Source organism: Patiria miniata, unplaced genomic scaffold, assembly GCF_015706575.1.
Source record: "Patiria miniata isolate m_02_andy unplaced genomic scaffold, ASM1570657v1 HiC_scaffold_3, whole genome shotgun sequence".
In the NCBI taxonomy this organism is placed as follows: domain Eukaryota; kingdom Metazoa; phylum Echinodermata; class Asteroidea; order Valvatida; family Asterinidae; genus Patiria; species Patiria miniata.
In genome coordinates, this window is record NW_024037069.1 from 3,511,492 (window position 1) to 3,536,979 (window position 25,488).

At 40.2% G+C, this 25,488-nt stretch overlaps 1 protein-coding gene across 2 annotated transcripts in view; it reads left to right on the forward strand.

Annotated features, from left to right (window-relative positions):
* Positions 1-25,488, forward strand: part of LOC119738046 (persulfide dioxygenase ETHE1, mitochondrial-like) — a 35,672-nt gene that overhangs the window by 1,176 nt on the left and 9,008 nt on the right. Inside the window, exons 2-7 of one of the 2 annotated variants that reach the window (XM_038212767.1) lie at positions 13,312-13,343; positions 15,195-15,432; positions 18,102-18,246; positions 18,855-19,003; positions 22,586-22,724; positions 24,673-24,762. In XM_038212767.1, the coding sequence (XP_038068695.1) occupies positions 15,211-15,432; positions 18,102-18,246; positions 18,855-19,003; positions 22,586-22,724; positions 24,673-24,762 (745 nt within the window). In that variant the 5' untranslated portion in view covers positions 13,312-13,343; positions 15,195-15,210. Of the gene's footprint in view, positions 1-13,311; positions 13,344-13,479; positions 13,683-15,194; positions 15,433-18,101; positions 18,247-18,854; positions 19,004-22,585; positions 22,725-24,672; positions 24,763-25,488 lie in introns of those variants that run through there. The other variant, XM_038212766.1, reaches the window with a different exon arrangement.

The following is a 25,488-nucleotide window of genomic DNA, read 5'->3' on the forward strand; positions in this document are numbered from 1 at the left end:
GAGCATACAATGTGCCGGCCCCCTCGAGATAAAAAAAAAAAAAATGGCTCTAAAATCTCGGATAATTTGTTTCCCCAAAATGGTATAGCCTGAGAGTTCTGATATGAGCGGGGAATATGAAAACCAGAGCCCTAAAACCTCTACAATGGGCCTTGAAAATGGGCACATTACATATTTCAACCGGAAATACGTCAAGCACCAAGCATTGGAATGTTCAAGTCAGAATTTCTGTCTCTTAACATAGATGACATCATCAGGGGGCCCGCTTTGTTGGGGAATTGATAAGTCGATACACGATTTGGTTGAGGACTGTGTATACCGTGACTGTTTATTCCACAACAATATTTTAATACACATTGATTGATTGAACCACTCTGTCTGTCCTTGCTCTATGATTGAACAGGTTACAGCGAACTGAGACAAAGAGAACTGGGTGAACTGAAATAGACTAGAAAAGAAATGGAACAGGATTGGAATTGAAACAGAATGAAACAGAATGAGATACTGCTGGTGGCGGGAGCAGCACTTATAAACTGGTGGAAACAGGAAGTCTTGAGAATAAGAAATACTTAAGAATGGGGAAACTTAGTCATATCGTGGTTTCCTTGAGTCTCAGAAAAATGACTAGGAATGAGTAATATAGTTCCTTAAAACAATGATCTTGAAAGTAACTTGGTTAAGTGACCAAAGACTTGTGTGTGGGCAGTGAAGTTCATTTGCTCTGTATAAAAGTAAAGGGACTACACATTGCATAGGTACTGTGTGAGTGTATGTGTATTCAAGGAACACAATGAGTAATGCATTCAAGAGAATTAATCATTAAAAAGTTAGAATGGAACATTGATAATCAAAGTGTGATAATTAACTAAAAATTAAGACGAATTGAGAATTGAGAATTGATCTGAAAACGCTACAACTTCATGTAAATATCTGCTCGGTCACCATGGCGTCTGCATATTACATCCCTACTGATGAGCTTATGCATGCAGTATATTCCACCAGATACAGAACCAGAATAAAATGGCCGGTTTCGAAGAGCGCTCCAATTTGTGTAAACTTGGTACCAGCCCAGCCCCCCCCCCCCCCCCCCCCATTTGATTTTACGGAGGCCAAGTGTCCGGTGAAAAAACAACATGTCGACATCAAGATCAGCACGGATGTGCCCCCCCCCCCCAAAAAAAAGCTGGATACGCTGCTACACCAACGGAAGATGCCTTTTATTGAGCAAGTGCCCCGGTGATGTGACTGTAACCGGTCAGTCAAAATATTCAACCCCCAAAAGTGGGTGCAGTACATTTTGTTTTGTCCTTCACAAATTTATTTAAACAGGCAATTGTTTTCAACTCAAGTTGATCATTATGAAACTGTACCACCACTCTAAGTAAGTCTCGTGACCAAAAGGTAATCGCCCATCGGGATTACGTCATTAGCATTCTATCCGATTCTCATTTCTAACCCAGGCTTGTGCTGAATGCACATTATGCAAATAACGTGTTTAGAAGATTTCCACTCAGACTCCAGCCCTATTGTTACATTCATGCCTCGCTGATCACCATGGTACAGTGACCTAGCGTGCACGGGCTTTACCTCGGTGCTGGGCTAGGCCTTCATTACTGTCGTTGTGCTCCTCACGCTCACTGCATGCAACTCATTACACTGTTCAAAATTATCATTTTGGCTCGGTATAAAATTGTTTATTCTAATTGAACGTGCACATTGTGTCCAATGTATATATATTTTTTTACAAAGACATCGTTACCATTTATTCCAAGATCAACACCAAGAGGGGCAATGTCTTCAAGAGTAGAAAGAGGTACGTTACATGTCTCTGATTAATGTACATGTGTATACGGTGTATAAGCTCTGGTAAAAGTAGAGAGTTTTGTCACCTGAAACAGAGAACTCCTTAAATTGCATTGGATGTTAAAAACAGGGTAATCCTTACTTTTAGGACCCCGTTCCTATACAGGAAGGGATAGCTAAGATGATCCTAGCGTTATGTTTATGCATAAGGAAGGGAAAGACTCGCCAAAACAGTTGACTAAATGACACTCAACATTGACATTCTGATACCTCTTGGCACATCTGAACGATTGGCAATGACACCTTCTTGACTTCTAAGGACTGCTTTAGCCTGCAAAAGTCACTTTGGTACTGGACAGACATCTGCAAAAGTCAGTTTTGAACAGAACTCGTAAAAAATAGAGGTGTACTAAAAGTAAGGATTACCAAAAAAAGTTTACATGGAAGATAAATTACAGCAGAATTAAGGTTGAACGAAAATGATTATTTTATTCAATAATAATGCAATGCCAATAGGAATTTGTCACGTGCAGTGACATTGTGTTCGCACGTGAGTTAATTTTGCATAGGAATTTGATACGTGCACTGACATTGCGTTTGCACGTGGAACAGTTGAAGGGTAGCATTCCAGCGGAATTTTTTTTTTCAAATTGTTGTCCCTGAATAATCAAAGATAAACTCGCTAATTTACACCAGTATTTTCAATGATAAGCATGTGACAGTGTCTCCATCATTGTCACATTGACTTGCAGGTCTTATGTAACTCTCTTTCTGGAGAAGGTTAAAAGACGTTCACCACCTCAGTCTCAGAAACTAAAAAATAAATTGAAACAATATAAAACCTAATCAACATTCTGGGCAAAACGTTGGTGCAAGTGATGCAAACAATTAATTAGTTTTTTTTGTAGGTCAAGTTGGGAGGAGTGCAGACGCTGCAGGCGTGCATTATGCAGCATCCGCAAAGCACCGCAGCTGCTGGATCTGTAGGAGTGTTGGGATAATGTTATAGGCATTTAAATTCGACGAAATATTCTCATACGCGTTTAGAAACCTCCGCACCGCGTTCTATCGTTTTTCCGTTGACAATAAGGCATATTCATACGTAATGTTCGGCAAACTCGTGGTTTTATTTTGGCTAGATCGGAGACGGTTTGGTACGAAGACCATGAAGGGACATGGGAGTAATTTGGGGTTTTTTTTCCTTAATACTATTACGTATGTGTTATTGTCACGTGCGTACGTAACTCACGCACGTACTTGAATATTATCACGTACGTAGGTAATATTATCACGTAGGGCCCACGTGATAATTATTACGTACGTAGGGCCCACGTGATAATTATTAAGTACGTGTACACAACGTAAACTCGTTTAAGGATACACGTATTATCACTTACATAATGCAATACATGTACGTACGTAATATGTACTTAATTTTATCAGGTATGTACGCAATAATAATACTAATATTGCGTTAGTACGTAATATTATATTATCACGTACGTATGTGATAAATTAAATGTATCACGTACGTACGTTGTGATTGTCATATGTATAGTAGTAGTAGGCCCTAAATAAGAACAATAATTTTATGTTCATCTCCTCTTGGTCTTCGTACCCACGTACCCGCGTATCTGCGTATACCTGCGTAATCGCGCGATTTCGTGTACCATACTTCGAAGTGATAAAATCTAGGGAACTGTTTAGCAAAGTGCAATGAACAGTGTTAGGGAAAATGAAGCAAACGAAAATTAGGGAGCAAGCATAGCCCGCTGCGAACTTGCGCACATTGAGCCTGCAGGCAGTGTGATGGGGAGTTTTAGATTTTTTTTTTTAAAGTATAAAAATAACACTAACTTAATGCAAACGAAAATCTGTCTAATGAATAACACTTTCCCCCTAAACTTGAAAGTACTGGTGTATTTTATTTTATTTGCGCTATTAAGAAACTTCACTCGCAAATTTAAAGTCGATTTTGTAATTGATAATATAGAGAGTCATTTTGTGATGTTTTATCGATCATCAACTGGAATGCTGCCCTCTATACGGACATTGGCTGGTACTTTGCCCAAGTCAGAACAATAATTAAACAAAGTTAGTAAAACAACTACAGAAAGTGGCAATGCCTGGTGCGTTGTCCACCAACAACGATATAATTTCTTTATAATTGTCTAAAATGTTTAAGAGCAAACAAGATTCATAAAATCTAGGCCATCGGCAATGCCTGGTGCAGTGTCACTTGTAAGGGATACCCTCTTCGGTGCATATTAGCGCCGATTTCCAAGAGGCCCCTTCCTTCAGAAGAACTTGAACATCAAAACTTAAACCATTCAACAAAAACACGGAAGGACGTTACTACTTAAATAGCCATACAGAGAAAACTGTTGGTTAATAAATAACACTAATTCCTAAATGAGCTCTCTGTTAAGGTGACATACGCTCTTATAGTAACACTAAATGGTAAAAAAATCTGGGATTAACAGCGTCTGTAAAAGCGCCGCATTGTCTGTACTTCGCTAGTCTGTGAGCAGTGAGGGCACAGTTGACAGTTGACCATATTTTAATGATCGTAGTAAAATCAAAAGTCATAACTTTGGTTAATTATACTTTGCATAAATTTACATAAAAGACATTTTTATTCTGTGAAGAGCTTTTAAGCTCGGTTCATTATTAAGTATTTAAAGATAAACTTATCTGTGAGTAAAAAAATGCTTACAGAGAGAATGACTTTTGAGGAAAAAACTCAAAAGTAGATTGTATTTTGTTTCATTGTAAATGTTGCGTGTTTGATTTTTTGTCTTTGTGTGCATTGCTCTCTGTGTGGTGTTATTTTTTTAATGGTATCCATCTGTTGTCTCTGACAATAGACAAAATTAAATGTTTTTATATCAAATTAATCGTTGCGGCTACGAAAATGTCAAATCGTTAAGCAAAATCGAAGCAAATGACGAAAACTGAAAACAAAATTCAAATCGGTCCAAAATAAATTGTAGCGAAAATCACATCGTAAGCGATTTTTTTTCCGAAAAAAAATCACTCCGCTTTCTACGTGTAGGCCTACACGCTAGGAAAATGATGAAAATAACGCGAGGAAAACATCACAGCGTTAGTGAGAGTAAAAATACCCGAAATCAGTATTATTTTTCTTGCCTCAAAGCAAACAAAATGGGTTATGGAAATAACAAATCAAAATGACGAAAATAACAAATAAAAATGACGAAAATAACGGCAGAAAAAATTAATCATCCGCAACGAGAGAAGTAAATACATGTACATGTATTTGCAAATTGGTGCTAATTTCGAAACTTCGAAGCCTTTCAAAATTTGGCCACGGAAAAAAGACCGAAATTAAGATTTAAAACAAAGTATGAAATTATGGTCAGCAGTAAATACCGGTTCTACATTGCCTAAAAAAGCCGGAAAGCGAATTTTGGCAAACGGTGGGAAAATGACGGCAGCAAAAGAAAAGGAAATTGACGAAATTACGAGAAAAAAAAACACTATAATGAACAAAATATCTGTTTAGAAAATGACTGAATTTCAGTTATTTACAGCGGCATTTCAAAAACATCAAAATTGTGGGCATTGTCGAGAAGTGCCTTCAAAAAGACCTAATCCCCCCCCCCCAAGAAAAAAAGTACCTTGTGAAAGGGTACAACTTATTGGCAACCTGCCATTATCGGTGTCGGCACATGTTCGTGTGCATTATGATAAAAAAAGATCATGTCTGTTTTTAAAAGTAAATAGTGGAAACATGGGTAGATTCGTTTAGTTTCTATTTGGTAACAAGTGGCCTTATTAGGCTACAGGTAGGCTTAGACATAATGCTTTGGAATGTTTCACTTCAGTGACAAATGGGCTAGGCCCAGTGTTTTCGTAACCCTGTTCACTTAGGAAAGAGTTGCAGCTTTCATCAAAGAAACTGATGATCTAAAAGTTGAGACTGCACGGATGAGCTAGGCTGCTTTGTCTGGACGAAAATCAACCCTCCAAGGCTCCAACAGCCTCATCACACAGAAACTCGAGGAACCGGAAGCCGCGAGGAGAACCGACAGATGAACGGATGACCTGCTTGCTGGGCTACCCATTACTGATTCTTGAGGTTAGTTTATACATGTTGGCCTCCTCTTCGCAGGATCAATCAAGTCACATAACTCATCAAAATGGGCGATATGACTCTATTTTAATGTTCTTCCACAAACAACGAGTTCTGGTATCCTTTCAGAACAATGAGGACCACTGACTGTTGAGGGAATTGCTTTACTGAGATTGATGAGCCTGCCTCAAGACATCGTCAGGGCTCCAACAGCCTCATCAAACAGAAACTTGAGGAACCGGAAGCAAAGAGGAGGACCAACAGATGAACGGATGACCTGCTTGCTGGGCTTCCCATTACTGACTATCAGGTTTGTGTACATGTAGCCTGCTTAAACAGAAACAATCAAGAACTAATTAAAGAGGGCGATCCGGCGCTCTTCTATTATCGTTCACAAACAACGAGTTCTGGTAGCAGGGCTTTGCTTTGTGGGGTTATTCAATGTTGTCTTTCCCCTTTCTAGCCCTGGCACGGTTACAGCTCAATAAATCAAATGTTTTCTTTCGTCATTTTGATTCCTTCCAGAAAAATGAGGACCACTGACAGATGAGGGAATTGCTCTACTGGGATTGATGAGCCTGCCTCAAGACATCGTCAGGGCTCTAACAACCTCATCAAACAGAAACTATCGAGGAACCGGAAGCAGGGAGGAGGACCGACGGATGAACGGACGACCTGCTTGCTGGGCATCCCATTCCTGATTATTAGGTTAGTTTACATGTAGGCCTCCTCTTAACAGGAACAATCAAGTCACATAACTAATTTAAATGGGCGATCGCACTCTGTTTTTATGTTCGTCCACAAACGAGTTCCGGCAGCAGGGCTTTGCTTTGTGGGGTTATTCAATGTTGTATTTCCCCTTTCTAGCCCTGGCACGGTTACAGCTCAATAAATCAAATGTTTTCTTTCGTCATTTGAATCCTTCCAGAAAAATGAGGACCACTGACTGATGAGGGAATTGCTCTACTGGGATTGATGAGCCTGCCTCAAGACATCGTCAGGGCTCCAACATCCTCATTAAACAGAAACCCGAGGAACCGGAAGCAGGGAGGAGGACCGACAGATGAACGGATGACCTGCTTGCTGGGCTTCCCATTACTGACTATCAGGTTTGTGTACATGTAGCCTGCTTAAACAGAAACAATCAAGAACTAATTAAAATGGGCGATCCGGCGCTCTTCTATTATCGTTCACAAACAACGAGTTCTGGTAGCAGGGCTTTGCTTTGTGGGGTTATTCAATGTTGTCTTTCCCCTTTCTAGCCCTGGCACGATTACAGCTCAATAAATCAAATGTTTTCTTTCGTCATTTGATTCCTTCCAGAAAAATGAGGACCACTAACAGATGAGGGAATTGCTCTACTGGGATTGATGAGCCTGCCTCAAGACATCGTCAGGGCTCCAACAACCTCATCAAACAGAAACCATCGAGGAACTGGAAGCAGGGAGGAGGACCGACGGATGAACGGATGACCTGCTTGCTGGGCTTCCCATTCCTGATTAGTAGGTTAGTTTACATGTAGGCCTCCTCTTAACAGGAACAATCAAGTCACATAACTAATTTAAATGGGTGATCGCACTCTGTTATTATGTTCGTCCACAAACGAGTTCTGGTAGCAGGGCTTTGCTTTGTGGGGTTATTCAATGTTGTATTTCCCCTTTCTAGCCCTGGCACGGTTACAGCTCAATAAATCAAATGTTTTCTTTCGTCATTTGATTCCTTCCAGAAAAATGAGGACCACTGACTGATGAGGGAATTGCTCTACTGGGATTGATGAGCCTGCCTCAAGACATCGTCAGGGCTCCAACAACCTCATCAAACAGAAAATTTCGAGGAACTGGAAGCAGGGAGGAGGACCGACAGATGAACGGATGACCTGCTTGCTGGGCTTCCCATTACTGATTCTTGAGGTTAGTTTTTAGTTACATGTACCTAAAGAATAAGCAGAAACAAATAATCAAAATGGGTGATCTGGCACTCTTCTATGTTCTCCCACAAATAAAGAGTGCTGGTAGTGGGGCACTGCTTTGTGGGGTTAATTCGAACATTTCTTTCCCCCCCCCTCCCTTGCTCTACCTTTCAGATATTTCTTAATAATAATTCGGATATTTTCTTTCGTCATTTGAATCTTTTTACAGACATGAGGACCACTGACTGATAAGGGCATTTTCTTACTGAGATGGATGAGCCTGCCTTAAGCTACCATAAGATGGGAGGACCGACGGTTGACTGACTCTGCCTGATTGGTTGGCCATTACCGATTCTTGAGGTATGTTTACTTGAAAAGAGACCAGGGATATGTAGGCCTACACTTAAATTTGTTATTCCTTTAATACTATGTCCCCTCTTACGATGCTTGATTTCCTCTTTAAGTATTAATTCTAAATTTTGCTAGTTCACTCTTTTTGTCATGTTCTAGAAGATGAGGACCGCCAAGCTTGGATGAGACTGGAAAATTACGAAGCTGCTCTTTCTGGACAAGGATGCCCTTATCAGACACTTTCCATTTTGCGGAATATTACACCGAAAATCAACGCGGCATATAAGTGAAGTGACGAAACATAGTTTACACGGCTAAAAATCACAGCGCTAGTGAGAGAAATAATACTTGATATCAGTGTTATTTTTCTTACCTACAAAGTAAAAAAAAACGATTGCGGAAGAACGAAATTAAAGAGACGAAAATAACGGTAAAAAGATTAACAGCGGCAGCGAAAGAAATAAATATTTGAAAATCGGTAATTTTCTAAACTTCTAGGCCCTATGCCATGCAAAAAATTGCTAAGGAAAAATTCCCAAAATAATGTCAACAAAAAATTCAAATTATAATCGGCAGCCACTTCCGGTACGGTACTACACTGCTTTAAAAAGTCGGAAAACGAATTTTGGTAAACGGTGGGGAAAATGACGGCAGAAAAAAAAGTAAAAAAATGACGGGGGCAATTAAGCGCCCCCCAGCTCGCGACGCCCATGAACTTAAGTGTAATCAACAAAGCGATAGGGAAAATGGCTGTATAAGACATGCGACATTTCTTCGTGGTTTTGTAAAGGTGTAAACTTGATCTACATCATTTATGTGAGTCCGATTTGGAAAGATCGGCAGGGATGCATGTTTTCATCAAGTATATATTTCTCCTTTGAGTTACTCATTTGGTTGTCTTACTTTGACCTTTGATAACGTATAAGGCCGACAGTGCTGTTTTATTGAAGGGGAGAACACGAAAACCATAACGGAAAAAGCGTTGCAGTAGTTAAAAAGATCGGTCTAATATAGACATTCACGAAAAAATGTTTGTGGTCTACGAGTATACCGTACTTAACGTAAATTTCAAAAGAAAGCATTTAAAGATATGCGACAGGTTTAGAGTAACATTGAAAACTACTATTTCCTTGTTGATTTTAGCCTACGTGTAACCCTCCTTCTGTCTAGTACTATGTTCAATGTAAGTCCAATTTGGAAGGGATCGGCAAGGATTAAGATGGCATTTTGTCATCTTAATGTCACGTGAATTTCTTTTAATGGTTGTTTATAGTGTGCGAGTTGTATGCAGTTTCCAAAGCAACCTGCCATAATCAGCGTCGACACATTATGGCAAAGTAATCGTGTCTGTTTTAAAAAGAAAATAATGGAAACATGGGTAGAATCGTTTGGTTTCCATTGGGTCCTACCCATGACCTGGCTAGGGCCTATAGGTAGGCTTAGACATAATTATTGGCTACATTTGCAATGTTTCACTTCAGTAACAAATGGGCTAGGCCCAGTGTTTTCGTACCCCTGTCCACTTAAGAAAGAGTTGCAGCTTTCATCAAAGAAACTGATGATCTAAAAGTTGAGACAGACTGGATGAGCTAGGCTGCTTGAAAATGAACCCTCCAAGGCTCCAACAGCCTCATCACACGGAAACTCGAGGAACCGGAAGCAGGAAGAAGGACCGACAGATGAACGGAGGACCGACAGGTGAACGGATGACCTGCTTGCTGGGCTTCCCATTACTGATTCTTGAAGCTAGTTTACATGTAGGCTTCCTCTTAGTCACAGAACTCCAAATTGGTGATTGGCGCTTTTCTGTGTTCTTCCACAACGAGTGCTGGTATGCGTTGTGTTGCTTCGTGGTGTAAAAATCGAAGTTTTCTTTCTCCTTGCACATATTTCTTAATATTTAAGATTTCTTTTCGTCATTTGAATCCTTGTAGAGAAATGAGGACCACTGACTGATGAGGGAATTGTCTTACTGAGATAAGGATGAGCCTGCCTCAAGCCATCGTAAGCTGGGAGGACCGACGATGGACTGACACCGCCTGCTGGCCTGGCCATTACTGATTCTTGAGGTGAGTTTACTTTGAAAACGAAAAAAGACCAGGGTATGAGGATTATAATTTGTTATTCCTCTGATTGTAGTTTGTCCCTCCTACAAAATCCACAGTGCTTGATTTCCTAATATATGTATTTTTTTTTAATTTGCTTGCTTATTTTGTCATGTTTAGGACATGAGGACCATCAAGCTTGGACGAGACTGGACAATGACGAAGCTGCTCTACTGGACAAGGATGCCCTCATCGGAAACTTGAGTTAAAAAAACTAGCTTGCACAATATGAAATGATAAATCAGACTGCATAATGCAACGTCATGAATGTGATACACTAAGGCAACAACACTAAAATAAAAATGAAAAGTAAGTTTGATTTCATTAAATTATTTATGCCTCTAAAAAAATATTAAACAGGATACTGCAAGAGACAGTTAACAATGGACAATAATAGAAACTTGCTGAAAAATAATTTTAAGGGTAATAATTTGTCACTGGCTTTTTAGCAGTGACATGTCTGGGAGAAGGGATGTTCCGTTGATCTGTCCTGTGTCATCCAAAATTATTGCATTAATAAGTTAATAATTTCATACTCCTTACCTTTAATGCATTCAATTGGATCTTCTCGGTAAATTATAAACGAGGTCTCGCCTGAGGCTTTCTATTTGCTTTTTGTTCAGTTGACAATGAGAATTTTGCTCTATAAATTCAATTTGATATTGAAAGTGCATTTTTAAGAAAACCAATTTAAGTTATAAGAATTTTGAAAGATTTCAAAACGGATTAATTTATTATTTTAAATCTGAAGAAATGTAACAAACTTTATTTAAATTTAACGTCTTTAACAAGACGTCGGTTTAACTAAAACGTGACTTTCTTTCCATTGTATATTTAGCCTATTAGAAAACACAAGAACGTTTATTTTTTAAGAAAATGTAAAGAATAAACTGTTCAGGAACTTCTATCCATCAAAATGCATTGCAACAGGTATAAGTGACACTCAAATTACATTTGGGTTTGTCCTTTTGTGATATATTTCATTGCACTTTTTTTACTTGTTATATTTGTTACTTCGTATGCACGCACAATTGTTTTTCTTGGTGGTTTTGCACATCTTTCTCATTTTCTTATTAATAATTAACTAACCTCACAAAAGGATGAACGCAATTATATCGAGTGTTGAACTTGCCTCGCGTCATTTTTTTTTCCACATAATAGCTAAATTAGACAAAATACAGTCCTGAAATGTTTATCAAAATAATCTAGGAATTATTTTGGAGGGGGGGGGGGTGCATTCCCAAGTTTTATCTTTCCCTTTGTAAAATTTTGTTCACAAAATGACGAAATACAAAAACCTGGCTTTACCGGCACAGTCGTGTAGTCGTTGCTTATGTAATAATTATCTATGATATAAAGTGATTATTAATTTCTCAATTTTGTTTGGCCTTCTGCCCAACTTTTTTCCTCATTTGGAATCTTTTGTATTTGTTTGTATGAATTGGTTTAAATATTTGTATGTCAATAAGACTAAGGAATTAAACAAAATAAATAAAACTTGAAAGATGTGAGACACTTGATATCCTTAGAAGGTTGTCAGTATTTTGCCTATTTTTGTTTTAGTTGTTGGTGGGGAGGTCAAGCTACTACAAAAGAAACAAAACCCAGCTGAAATGACGTTTTATTATTTATGGGTGATGGGGGGGGGGGGGGGGGCGGGGTGCGCACAAAAAGGCACGTCAGGAAATATAAAATAATTAGGTGTTTTTGTTAGGGAAATCTTTACTTAAACGGAAATAAAAAAAAATCTCCTAGGCTCCTATGTTCTACCTGTTAAGATTGTCCATTTTTTTCCAAGAGTGCGTCTCTAATGGTTGATGGGCTTTTAACCCTAAAGGGGCCGGGTTATTTTGACCGTCTCTCAGCCGGGGGGGGGGCGGATTCCGCCCCCCCCCCCCAAGACCTCTGCCATCGAGTGAAGAAAAATGTTGAAACTCGGTACATGCATAGAGCAACTCTTCATAAACATACCCAAGAAATTTCATGACCAAAGGTAAAAGGGTTTTGGAATTATGGCTAATTAATTATTCATATGTATGAATGGCAATTCTGGACTGTGTACACGACGTATATGGGAAAATTCAGTTTTCCCGGCGCATAGCACCAGAAAAATTTTCGCTGCGCGACAACCCCTGTTCCGATTTTTATGTTTTTGGTGTCAAAAGATGTGCAAAGCTCGAGGCTAAAAAGTCATAAAAGCTCGGGTCGCGAAAAAAAAAATTTTTTTAAGGGCTATCATGGAAAAAGTCAAGGGGGGGCGGATTCCGCCCCCGGCCCTTTTAGAGTTAAAAAGAACTTTTGCAAATGGGAAAGACACTTTGGAAACATCCAATCAGTTTGAATATGCTTCATGAATTTCTGAATAAACAAGCACATTTTTAAACAGTATTTAATTACTATTATTTTTCGATGTGGGGGAGGGGGTGGCGGGGGGGGGGGGGGGGGGGCTAGACAGAAGATATAGCAGAAGTGGCGCAATAAAACCGGCAGTGGGTTTAATAATTTTGATCAGGGTTTCAAAAATTTCGTTAATTTGCATAAAAAGTGCCCCCCCCCCCCCCACAATTTTTCGTAAAAAACGAGACCGTCTAGTTTAAAAATCGGTGGAATCGTGCGAGTAACCGAGGATCATAGCTTTTGGGCTATTATCTAAGAGCAGATTTAATAAAATTAGGGTCGGCATTACGGACTCAGCTCAACCCCATTACGGACACACTCAGGCGCGGTTCTAGAGCCAATATTTTTTTTGGGGGGGGGGGGGGCAGACTAGCAAGGTGAATCCAGGATTTTTTTCCAGGGAAGCGTGCTGAAATGTAGACCGGTTATTTTCTCCGGACACTTAGGCCTCTGAAAACCAATAACTTAAAGTGTACAAATGCACCCTTCTCATTTAGGGGGAGACCGTTCCCATGTACGTCAAATTCTTACATTTTGCTAGTGCATTTTTTTTGGGGGGGGCTAGACAAAACAAAATTGGGGGGGGGGGGGGTAAAGCCCCCCCATAGCCCCCCCCCCCCCCCCCCCCCCCCCCCCCCCCCCCCCCCCATAGCCGATGAATTGACTTCGACCAAACTAAACCGTAAGTCCCATCATAAGGAATAAGTTAAACTGGACCATTTTCTCTATGTGTAAGGTGCTTAATTTCCCAGGGGGCGAGTCGGTCAGGGGGCGAGTCGGTCAGGGGGCGAGTCAGCTAGGAGGCGAGTCCGTAAGGGGCGAGTCAGTCAGAGGGCGATTCGGTAAGGGACGAGTCGGCCAGGGGGCGAGTCGGTCAGGGGGCGAGTCGGTCAGGGGGCGAGTCGGCTAGGGGCCGAGTTGACCTGCAATCGACATAATGGATGTATGCGCTCATCAATGATTCATCGAATCTGCAGGGAACTTAGACTCTTAAAGTGTAGGCTACGTTTGGCTACTTTTGGTAAGTTCATGGAGCTGTAGTTAGTTACACAATGAACAGACATGGACTTACAATGACTTAAACCACTTAGTTCTTCTTCTTCCTTATAATATTTAAGGTGCTGCCTTCATATGGTTGAAGGTTACGTAAACCGAACGCACTGCGTTGGGCGGAGGGTGACCGTTTTAGCCGATTTTCGGCTAACTTTAATTTGACAGATTGTTTTTGTTAAAAAACGAGTTTGACAGAAAATTTGACAGAATGGATTTTTTTTGACAGATTTCTGGCAGAATACTGCAAAAATGGTTACTTGACAGAAAACATAGCAAATTTGAAAAAAAATGGTACAGTCATTTGTTTAAAATAATAAAAAAAATTTAAAATCTTTTCAAACAAAACCTTGCATAATCATAATGCCAATATGGGACAGGTCGGGTGAGCGAGGTTCACTGTGAACCAGGAACTGAAATTCATAAGGCAAAATTGAAAAAAACATGTTTAGCGTCCTGCCTCTTTGACAAAAAGGAAGGAGGAGGCCCTTTTTTTTTTTTTTCTTTTCAAAATGGCCGCCCGACACATTTTTCAAGACAACGCGGCCGGGCTATTTTTCAAGATGGTTACCAGCTTTTTTCAAAATGGCCGCCACTTGGACTCATTGACTATTTCCACAGCTTTATACACGGTATAAAAATCTAAAAATACGATTTCTTTCGTCAGAGATCGTTAAAATTTATCAATTTTTGTCTTTTAAAAAAAAAAGAAAAAGAAAAAAGAAGCTGCCTCTAAAAAGGAAGCGGGCGGGGACGCTAAACATGTTTTTTTTTTTACTTCGCCTAACATCTTTATGTGACTAAAGATTGTTTGTAATGTAATTTGAACCTTAATTAAGGCAATACTACAACATCTGCATGCCATTTTAAGTGTTTATTCTATTGTGTATTCGAGTAATTCTGGGGAATTTGGCAGATTTTTGATAAATCTGACAGATTTTTGAAGTGCATTGAGCAGAATTTGGCAATGGTCTTACGGTCACCCTGGTTGGGGGCATGCACTGTCTAAAGACAACAGGAATTTGTACTCGGGTACAGTGTGCTGTATAGTAGGCCTACAGCATAAAGTATGACTATGAGTACAGGTGCAAATGAAAATCTGGTGGTGCAGTTGTCAAGCGCAATTTGAGTCCCCCGCGCAAGTTAAAGTGACCCGAAAATAAAGATGGCGATCACCGCGCGGTGTACCGTGAGCACGCACGGCGCGCTGAATCGCAAGGCACAAACCACACAGGAAAATCGTGATTTCTACCCCAAGAATCTGTTTAAAAATCGCCAAACGGGTGTCATTAGAATTAAGAAAAGTCTGCTTTTGATTGTAAAGGTGATTTTTAAGCAATAAAAAACATTTTTGACTCAAATTTGATCAAAACAAAACAGGTGCCCTACACTTCACGATCGCCCTTTTATGTTTGCAAAAGATGTATATTAGTTTATTACCTTTAACACAGTTTAAGTTTACACATTATTTTGTGATTTTCAGGCAGTTGATAAACAACATGAACGTCTTACCAAGATTCTTACGCCATGCACCAAGACTGTCTGGGTTATGTCCTGCAGTAGCCCTGTCCACGTTGGCTCATCGTCCCATCCGACTTGTGCCTGCATGCTGCCAGAACAGGACACTACAGAATGTCCCTCGGTCCAGACTCGTTCAGCACACTGGAGTGAGGTGTATGGCATCCTCTGTACAAATCCCATCTGATTTACTTTTCCGGCAGGTATGAAAATGAAAAAAAAAAACAATCATGGCAGCTATTCTAGTATCTTCTTATCCAAATTCCAAAGTTGTATCTCTTGCTAATTCTGCTTCTGAAGATTAGCTACCCCAGACTGGGACCTTGAGTGCAGAAAACATGCAAAACAAAATCAGGCCATATTTTCTCACTATTTTAGCTGACAAAAGTGTCCAAAATTTTCATGAGGCAAAGACAAAGGTCCTCAGTATTTCACTAAGATCTCAATTCAGTTTTGACAGAGTTGTAACGAGTCACTGATTTTTGTGACTCGAGTCGAGTCCAGTCATTTTAAAGAAGTGACTCGAGTCAAGTCGAGTCATTTTAAAGAAGTGACTCGAGTCGAGTCGAGTCATTAGGTCAAAAGGTTGAGTCGAGTCGAGTCAAATATTTAGCTCGAGTCAATTCGAGTCGCGAATATTTGAACATAATATATACATGTACCAACATTGATAAAAGGAGTCCATAAGTTTAGCCAGTGTTCGAATCCAAGAGCTTTATAAGAAATCGCCCAAGCCAACGATGAAACAGCGAATTAGAAATTTGTTTAAAAATCTGGTTGCTAGATAGCATTTTGTGCGTTCTAGAACCATGAGGTGGGAGTCTGTAACACGTTATATGTGTACATGACTGCTATTCGCAAATCGAGGTGAGCACAAATTTTGCACCGTAAGTCATTGCAAATACTTTTCGCAAAGTTGTGCTTTTATTTTTGAGACTCGAGTCTTATTAGCCTTCGCTCGAGTCGAGTTGAGTCTTCTGATGAGGGACTCGAGTCGAGTCGAGTCATTAGCTCGCAGTGACTCGAGTCGAGTCGAGTCACCAAAAATTGTGACTCGAGTCGGGCTTGAGTCAAGTCATTTTTGAAGGAGACTTTTTCTTCAACATTTTGCACCTGAGAGTGAAGCCAAGTGATTTCATGTCCAACTACCTGTATCTGAAAAGATTGACTCTTCAGTAGTCTGGTGGCATGACTGGAGAGAGTGTGTAGAAATAGGCTAGGTACTAATGACACATTTGCTTGATGCAGTACGATAAAGGAGTGTTGGACTGGTTGTTTCATGTGCCAGTCTATTTTCTAGGGGTGTGCATTAACGGGTAGTACAGGAACCGGCTACCCGATTGAAAAACAAAACATAGATACCCGGGTACCCTTTAAAGAAACTAAACACCAAACATGCCAAAATTCAAAACTCAAAAGTTGCTTTTGAGATTGTTTACAAAAGTCTGCACTATAATACTGCCATATCGGCACATCAGTACGCAAGATACAAGTGTGTGCAGTGAGCTTTATAGCTTTACGGTGTAAACTGCAGCTTTCACGAGCATCAATGATCATAAATGTGAAATATATTTTGTTTACCCATGTAGCCTGGTTATTATTTTGAAAATTCCCCACAAATGACTTCAAAACCTTTCTCTTTCATTGTCTGAGTAGTAAAGTTGGGGAAAGATTTCCATATATACGAAGTTCACTAATTTTTCTCTGTATGGACTAACAAGCCACTGGATAGCAATTTCATGTCATCAAAGTCAATTTGAGCAGTGAGAAAATACAAGCATTTTCTTAGAAAACACTTAGAATTTTTCAGTCCAATCTCATAGGGTTTGTACACAGGGTGTTGAGTGAACTTCGTATATGGAAATCTTTCCAAAGTTGGTTACGAGTACACGATCCCATAATCTGGAACCGGTTCCTGACATTAACGGTCGGGTACTCGGGTACCCAGTTCCGATGCAAAGCCCTACTATTTCTTGTGTTGCAAGTTTATACTATCTAAGGTTTTGGGACTGACTCTCATACAGAGTATTGAAAGTCCCATTTTTTTTGGAATAGTGCTTCCCCTTACACTTGTTCTTTTAAATTGTGATATTTTCTTTTATCATTTTCAGTCCTTAGTATCACTTGACAGCATAATTTATTCGTTCTATTCAGGAATAAAATCTCAAACCTTGATTTTTGCAAGAGTTGTAGCTCAAGTCAAGTCACGAGTCAATCACAAGTCAAACCACAAATATGATCCCAAAAAGGGGGGGGGGGGGGGAAATTATGACAAACAAATTTTGTCAAAGTTTGTTTTCAAAGCTCATCATTGACACTGGATGACTTATGATGGACAGGTTGACTTGTGACCAATTTTGAACACCGCTATACCGAACATTCGGCTATACCAAACATCGTCCTTGGCTCCCGATTGTTGTGTACAAAACAAACTGAACATTGTTGTTGAAAACCGTCAACAGAAGAGCAACAAGTGGCTATTATTTCCCCAAGGCATAGAAGGGGAAATCCACCCATCGATGTTGGAAGTAAGCTCAAAACTGTGAAATTACATAATTCAATAGTCGGCACGTGTTCGAAGTTGTCTTTCAGTAACTACCAGGGCGTGCAGGGTGAAGTTATGAAGGGCGCTATTTATTGAAAAGTGAGTACCGGAGCACCGGCAGCTTAAAATCGCTATACCGAAAGATCACTATTACGAACATTTTCTGTGGAAACATATTCGTTATAGCGGAGTTCCACTGTACTTTCACAAATTGTGATAAGTCAATTATTTAAAGCTTATTGTCTCTCATACAGTGGGTGGCAAAAAAATATTGGCCTTTCATGAGGTGAATATAACAAGAAGAAAGTTTTCTCCGCTCTGTTTCAGCTGTTTGACTACCAGTCCTACACCTACACGTACTTATTAGCAGACTGCCAGACCCAGGAAGCCATCCTGATTGATCCTGTGCTGGAGCTTGTCAACCGAGACACTCACCTCATAGAGGACCTGCAACTGAATCTCAAATTTGCGGGTAGGAAGTGACAGTATTTTGTGAAGTGTTCTGTCGAGACCAGGGCCCAGGTTCTGTCCAGACCAACAGAAAAGTTGTGCTTAGCATAGCAGAATAATTTGCTAACCTTAAAGGGAAGATAGAACATTTGCAAACATCAAAAAACGAAATGATCAAATTATTACAAAATACCTTGGATTGCTAGGGAATGACAGTCTAAAGCATCCTGTGAAATCGTTGCTCCTGGTGTGCTGACATTTTCAAGAAAAATTGTATTTTTCCAATGCTGGTCGGCCGACCAGGGTTGGAAAAACTGGCTTTTTCAAAAACAGTTCCTATTTTTTCATATTTAGTTATTCCGCAGATAGATTACACACCAATTTTCTAAGTATTTCCTAACAAATTTGGAAGTGTTTGTCACTCCCAGATTCATGTCTTATCATTTTTGCAATGACTGACCTTGAAATGATACTGTATATGAAAAAAAAAAGTTGCAAAATTTTTTCGAAAATTCTTTCTGGCAACTGATGTCTTTTTTTTTTTTTCCGGAAAATGTGTTTCTTATAGAACTTAATTAGGGAATCAAGATTTTTGCTGAAACACTGTTTTGTTTTATTGTCTTTCTGCAGTGAATACGCATTGCCATGCAGACCACATCACTGGAACCGGCGAATTGAAGAAACGCTTCCCGAGTTGCAAGAGCATGATAAGCAAAGACAGTGGTGCCAAGGCCGATGTGTACATCAAAGAAGGGGACAGAGTGGTGTTTGGCAATAAGGTGAGAAGTGCCGGCGATACATGCAGACACTGGCCCTGTGTAGTCTATGTAATAGACCACGACGAAATTATGCGCGAACAGATTTGCTGATTTATTACGCAAGACCCCGCGTCTTGACTTCCTAGATTTTGACCAATCAGCAGGCGCTTTCTATAGGTCTATCGGGTCTTCGGTCATTCACCTGTGTTCGGTATCATGTTACGCGAATGCGCTCCCGGCTGTTGTTGTATTACAAAATGCTGCATATGAATTGACCAATCACAGCGTTAGTCCTGATTTTGGGATGAAATGACGTCACGATTTAATAAAAGTCGTCTCCGATTGGCTTGCGCGCGGCTTGCATAAATCTGCATACTTTGACATATCAGACGTTAGACAGGAGATGGCTCCGTGGATAACGGGTGATACTCAGACTAGGCCCTGTGTAGAAGTGTCCAAAACTTGGCAAAAGGAAAGTAACAAGGAGAAATACCAAAGCTTAAGAATTGTTCACTGGCTAGGTTTACCCAAACCTGACCTAAAACTACAAAATACTAACGAGTAGTAACTGCATTAAATGCATTAACCCTCTGGCCCTGCTAACTTCGTGAAAACAAAAGAACACGGAGTTCAGGCTTTTTGTCAATTGTTTGTTTACCATAATTTAAAAAGTAAACAATATTTCGCTTTGAAACTTGGTCAAATTGTTCTTTTTGTCAAGTGCAATCAATTGGGCAGCAAAACTCAAAATCTAAAAATGATCGATATTCCAGGTTTTTGTCACTCGTGAAAACATCGTATATATGCAGATGGCATGTCCCTGTACTTGGTGGGAAGAGGGAGATAGGAGGCAGTCTGCCCCTTAACATTTTGATACCTACATGTATTAACTCTCCCTCTCTCAGTGACAAAATGGAGAGACATATATACCCTATCTGTCAAAATCTATCAAGTGACAGTTCTATAGTTTTGTTGATTGGTACAATTCGGCCGATTCACAATGCAGTGCGCCACAGAGAGTTTGCCATGGAGAGTTCCTTTTTCCTAGTGCATTGTGAGAGATGGTCCACAAATTCGCAGCGCGGGACATTTGAAATTGTTAGTTTTGCCTGTCAGAAGTTTCGTAAGCATATGATTTGAATATTTGTTTGCCCTTTTCTTTTCTTTTTATCAATATGGTGTTTGTTTTTTGTAAGGTGGAAGAACGCTATGCCCCAATCTATAACAAATTAGCTCAAGTTGTCTACTGATATGACACTCATTCAAATGGGCGATGTTTTGTCGACCACAGATAAACTTGAAAAATGGACTCTCCATGGCAAACTCTTGGTGGCGCACTGCATTGTGAATCACCTGAGGCCAAGTTCGCGCAAGGACTATAGTTGACCAATGGTTAACTAATGTTTGCCTGAACTCTGTTTAGTCAACGGTGGTTTGACTACGCTAGTCAACTATTTGGAACCAGCCTACTGGGGTTGGTTGCTTCGCTGGTAACCAATAGCCGCGCGCATTCATAACGCTAGCAGAGAGCCAGGATCCAGAAGTTTTGCGATGACATTTTGACCAGCGTTCGACTAGAGACGTTCGCACTTTGCTATTAGTGCGCAGGCGTAAGGTACGTCACAAATCAACCACTAGTCGACTAATGGTCCTTGCCCAAACTTGGCCTGAATTGACAGGCTGTGGTAATTTTGTCAACTGAAGGTACCATGCCTTGGCTAACAGTAATAGATATGGTGGGTTTAAGTACTGCTGAGTGCCTGGCAATGATTGATTTAATTCTGTTACAATCAAGGCACAAAAGGTTCACACATGCATATCCCAGCAAATCGAAGGCATTGCCCTTTATTAAGCCCGGTTTATAAGTATTTGCGCTGCGAATTCGCTTTGCATTCGCATTCGCATGAAGTATGAACCGGGCTTTCGAAGGCAATGGCTGCTACGCATAAGATCCATTGGACCACATAATGTATGGTCTGAGTTATGAATTACAATTTGTAACAACATGTTATATTGATGAATTGAACTGTCGTAAATATTTGTCAAATATGATACAGAAACAGCTGTCTAGGAGACGCGTATTATTGCACATGCAAACTGCATGTATGTACTCATCATTTTATTTCTTGTCCATGTACACCTGTCTACCACAGTATATTGTGTACATTTGTGTAATATTTGTACACACAGACACATGACGGACAGGACAAAGCACACTCGTGTGATGTGTCTGTATTTCTTCAGGTCAAAAAGGTTATCTCTCTGAACAAAATTGACAGTCAGGCACATTGCTAGCACACTATGTACACTAACCAACCCATGTGCTGATGCATTGATGTGCATTATACGCAAATATACAACTTATTTGTTCTCGTGCGTTGTTTCGTTATTTATAATCCTTCTGTACCACACTGAAAAGAAAAGTTTGTTTTATTTATCTTATTTTTTGTTAATCTATTGCACCTGGTCTTCATTGTAATACAAAGTATTTATTCACTGAAAAATCAATGAAACTGTAGAGTGCTTGGACGGTTTCAGGGGCTACAGGGAGTAATAGGCAGGGCGGTTTCAGGGGCTACAGGGAGTAATAGGCAGGGCGGTTTCAGGGGCTACAGGGAGTAATAGGCAGGGCGGTTTCAGGGGCTACAGGGAGTAATAGGCAGGGCGGTTTCAGGGGCTACAGGGAGTAATAGGCAGGGCGGTTTCGGTGCTACAGTGACTAAAGCCGACCTCAGGTCGACCCCTGATTTGCTTTCGCCGCAACGGAACTGTCGGCATCAAGCAGAAAAGTAATGCTCAGGTCACAAAACTGAGAAATCGTGTGATTCTCTTGAAACAAGCGACATCCCGACGCAAAATAATCACAACCATGCATATGTCACCCACGACGCGACGATCCACCACAATTCAACAGCAAAGGCGGTCATATGACTTCTTTAACATTAAAGGAATAATTATGTGCTTGGCCGGTTCGGCTCGAGCCATTATCAGCGCACATTCCCCTGATATTGTCTTAAATGTACTTGTATTCCCATTCACAAACCCTTTGAGTCAAAAAGTCCACACAAGTCAAAAATTATACATTTCCAACGATTTTGTTGAACAGTTTTACTTCATTGCTTTTTAAACACCCCTCTAGCTACAATGTATGATATATCCTCTCGCGAGTAGTAGTAAACAATCTCCTTACATGTACATGTATTTGGTAATTGACACGCGCGTGGTGCATACTGTGTGATGTTGCGCAGAACGCAGAGCGCCGGTGTAGTCTTGGCAATGCTTGGTAGTGTATGCTGATTGGCTACGCAATGAAAACGGATGATCTTGATGCACGTAGGATGCCTGATGACGTCGCGACGTCGTCATAGAAGTTGAAATTACTTATTCCGATCGTGTTAATATCATCGTAGTTACACACGGGTCGCAAAAAATCGGCAACTGAAGTGTTCCCGACGGTTGTAGCTCAGGTGCAGCTTGACCCTGGAAAGTCAGTCGCCGACTGATCTGTGTCGTTGCAAGGTCGACCTGAGGCAGGTTTAAAGGGTTAAAGAGATGAAACATAATTAATATCATAATTTCTTTTGTATTTCCTGTCGTGAATAGGAGTTAAATGTGCTGTCCACTCCAGGACATACCAATGGCTGCCTGACGTTTGTGCTACACCACGACGGCAGACCGGTGCTTGCATTCACTGGAGATGCCCTGCTCATCAGGGGGTGTGGCAGAACCGACTTCCAAGAAGGTGGGGTGCACTCAAAGAGCTAAAGTACACTCAACCAAAACAGAAAGTCCCCCATTCCAATTCTTTTTTGTCTAACTCAAAAACTACTGAGTATCTCCCGCTCAAATAACAGCTAATCAGTACAGAAATTCCTTAGCAATCCAGCCATACTCTTTAAATGGCCCAAAACCGTGATAATGTGTACGAATTTATGCAATTTATAAATGATACCGAAAACAGTTGCTCTCTTCTATGCATACGCGCAAGTTGTGGTTCACACTCACCTTGCACGTACACAAAAGTGCAACAATTTTTTTGGTACTGTTTGTCATAAATTGCATAATTTTGTACACATTATCACTGTTTTGGGCCAAACAAAGAGTATGGCTGGATTGCTAAGGAATTTTTGTACTGATCAGTCGTAATTTGAGCAAGATGTGCCCAGTAGTTTTTGAGTTAGACAAAAAAGTATTAAGGGGGGACTTTCTTTTTTGGTTGAGCGTATTAGCTACATAATCAAAATCCAGTGTGTTAAATCCAAAAGGTTAAGTTGCACATTTTGCTAAACGCGTCTGGCAATGCGTAATAAAGGTTTTGCATTTCCGATTGTGTGCGTGGGAAAGAATTTAAGCAAGCATTAAAAAAGTTGGAAAATCCTTCCATTCCATGAGATGATAATCTAGCCGAAAATAATTCAAGCAAAACGAAAACAATTCACGTTTATCCCTATATGAATTGTTTTTGTATTGCTGAAAGAACACTTTAACCTTGTTTGTGATCTGTGGACAGAATTTTAAAACGGTGTTTGTGTTCAAAATTCCGTAACTTGAAAAGTACATAAGTGATTTGAATGATTCATGTACTAACAGAAAGCTTATTAATTGGGCTTTCATATCCTAGATTTTTAAAAATGCTACATGCAGAACTTCTTTAAATGATTGGTCCTGCCATTTGGGTTTCCTTTTTTTTTACTCACCCTGTTTGTGCACAAAGTGCGGTCATCCCACGGAGCTCTCACTACCGTAGTTGCTCATGACTGGTGTCCATTAAGACATCATAATAACCCTAACCACCCCAACTCCATCAAAATGCATCCCCCATTTTGGGGGACTTGGTCCAGAAGGCCTGGCTTGAGTGAATATTGACGGAGTGTGATGGACTTGGGCCTAATGGCCTGAAGCAGTGCTAGGGGTGTCCGAATGATTTTGCCTAGCTTCCTGTACTGCTATTATGATCAAAGCCATGTGTAGCAAGTCCATGAATGTCAACCAGTATGTCAGTAGGTGATTCCATTATGTCATGTACAGTTTTGTATTGGACGCACAGTGATTGATGGATTTTGATGGACTCGGTCCTGTTCCTAGTAAAAGAAGCTAGGGTATTAGGGTTGAGAGACTACCAATAAATCATAGAGCTATATTAAATTACTAGAGCGCTAACTCCTCATTCTTGTGCACGGAGACGCTTTCAAGCCGCTCTGGGAGCAGACATTTTGAATTTATGTGCGTGTTTGTAGAACACAATCAAAATAGATGGATTGAATTTTAAAAGTGTACTCTAAATGCAACGCGCAAGTAGAAGATACGCAAAGAACTTAAGCGCGTCATGACGGTTAAAAAAACGTCACGGCGAAAAGCGTCTGCAGCGGATCCGAAGGGACGTGCACGCGTTGCGCTGTTTGCGTGGAACAAAATGACACGCTCATTTGCTGATCGTGCGTTTCGGTTTTGGGCGTATTGGCTTTGACAACGCACTGGTATGGAATACAAACGCAGATATGCAAATAGCCATACAAAAGCCGTACACAATTTCAAGTTTTCCATAGGTTTGTGCAAAAACATGGATGTGCCCATCAGGCATTACTTTGTACGTATCGAGTTAGCGCTCTCGTAATTTAATATAGCTCTATGCTGTAAATAGACCTGAATATTCAAGTATAAATACTAGCTTGTCTTGTTCATACATGTAGGTTGCTCTGCAACTCTGTATGAATCAGTGCACAAGAAGATCCTATGCATGCCAGCTGACACGCCCCTGTACCCTGCACATGATTATACAGGTAGGAGCTTACATGTACGGTGTTAAGTTGTTCCAGTTCTGCCCATGTTGATCATAAACTCAAAATACAACAGTTATTGTATTGATACAGTGGATATAAGTTGTTTTTTTATATGGGGGAAAGGAGTTGTATGAGGATTAATTAGGTGTTCACGTGTGCAGAGCCACACTATATAACGTCTGATATATCCGAACATGTACATTGTATGCGACCCCGTGCGCCAGCCACTCGGAGCCACCTTGAGAAGTAAAAAATTGAAGTAAAAAATTTGGCCAAAGCTGTTGATTGGCATTTTGGCAGTATTTATACAGTCATTTATACAGAATGACCTCATTCGACTCCAGATGACCTTTGACCTCAAATGTCTCAAATCATTTGAATCCCCCTACCCAAAGATTATTGTCACCAAATTTGGTTGAGAGTGACGTCAGAATTTTCATATGACAGCACTTTTCAGTTTACCTAACCAAAAAAGAATATATGTACATGTACGGACACTCAGAAGGATTGACTATCGCAAGATCCCCTTTCCTGGCTTAAAGTGTTAAAAGCCAGAGGGATATAAAAACGCTACAAACGTTGATGTAAAAAGTACCAGTTCTAGCCCCATCCAAAAACAACTTTGCTTTTTGATGGACTTCAATCCACTTTTTGTCACTGTTTTATATTTCCTGCCTGAAAGTATCCTCTTTAATTTATGATCTTTGACCTCAAATGTCTCAAGTC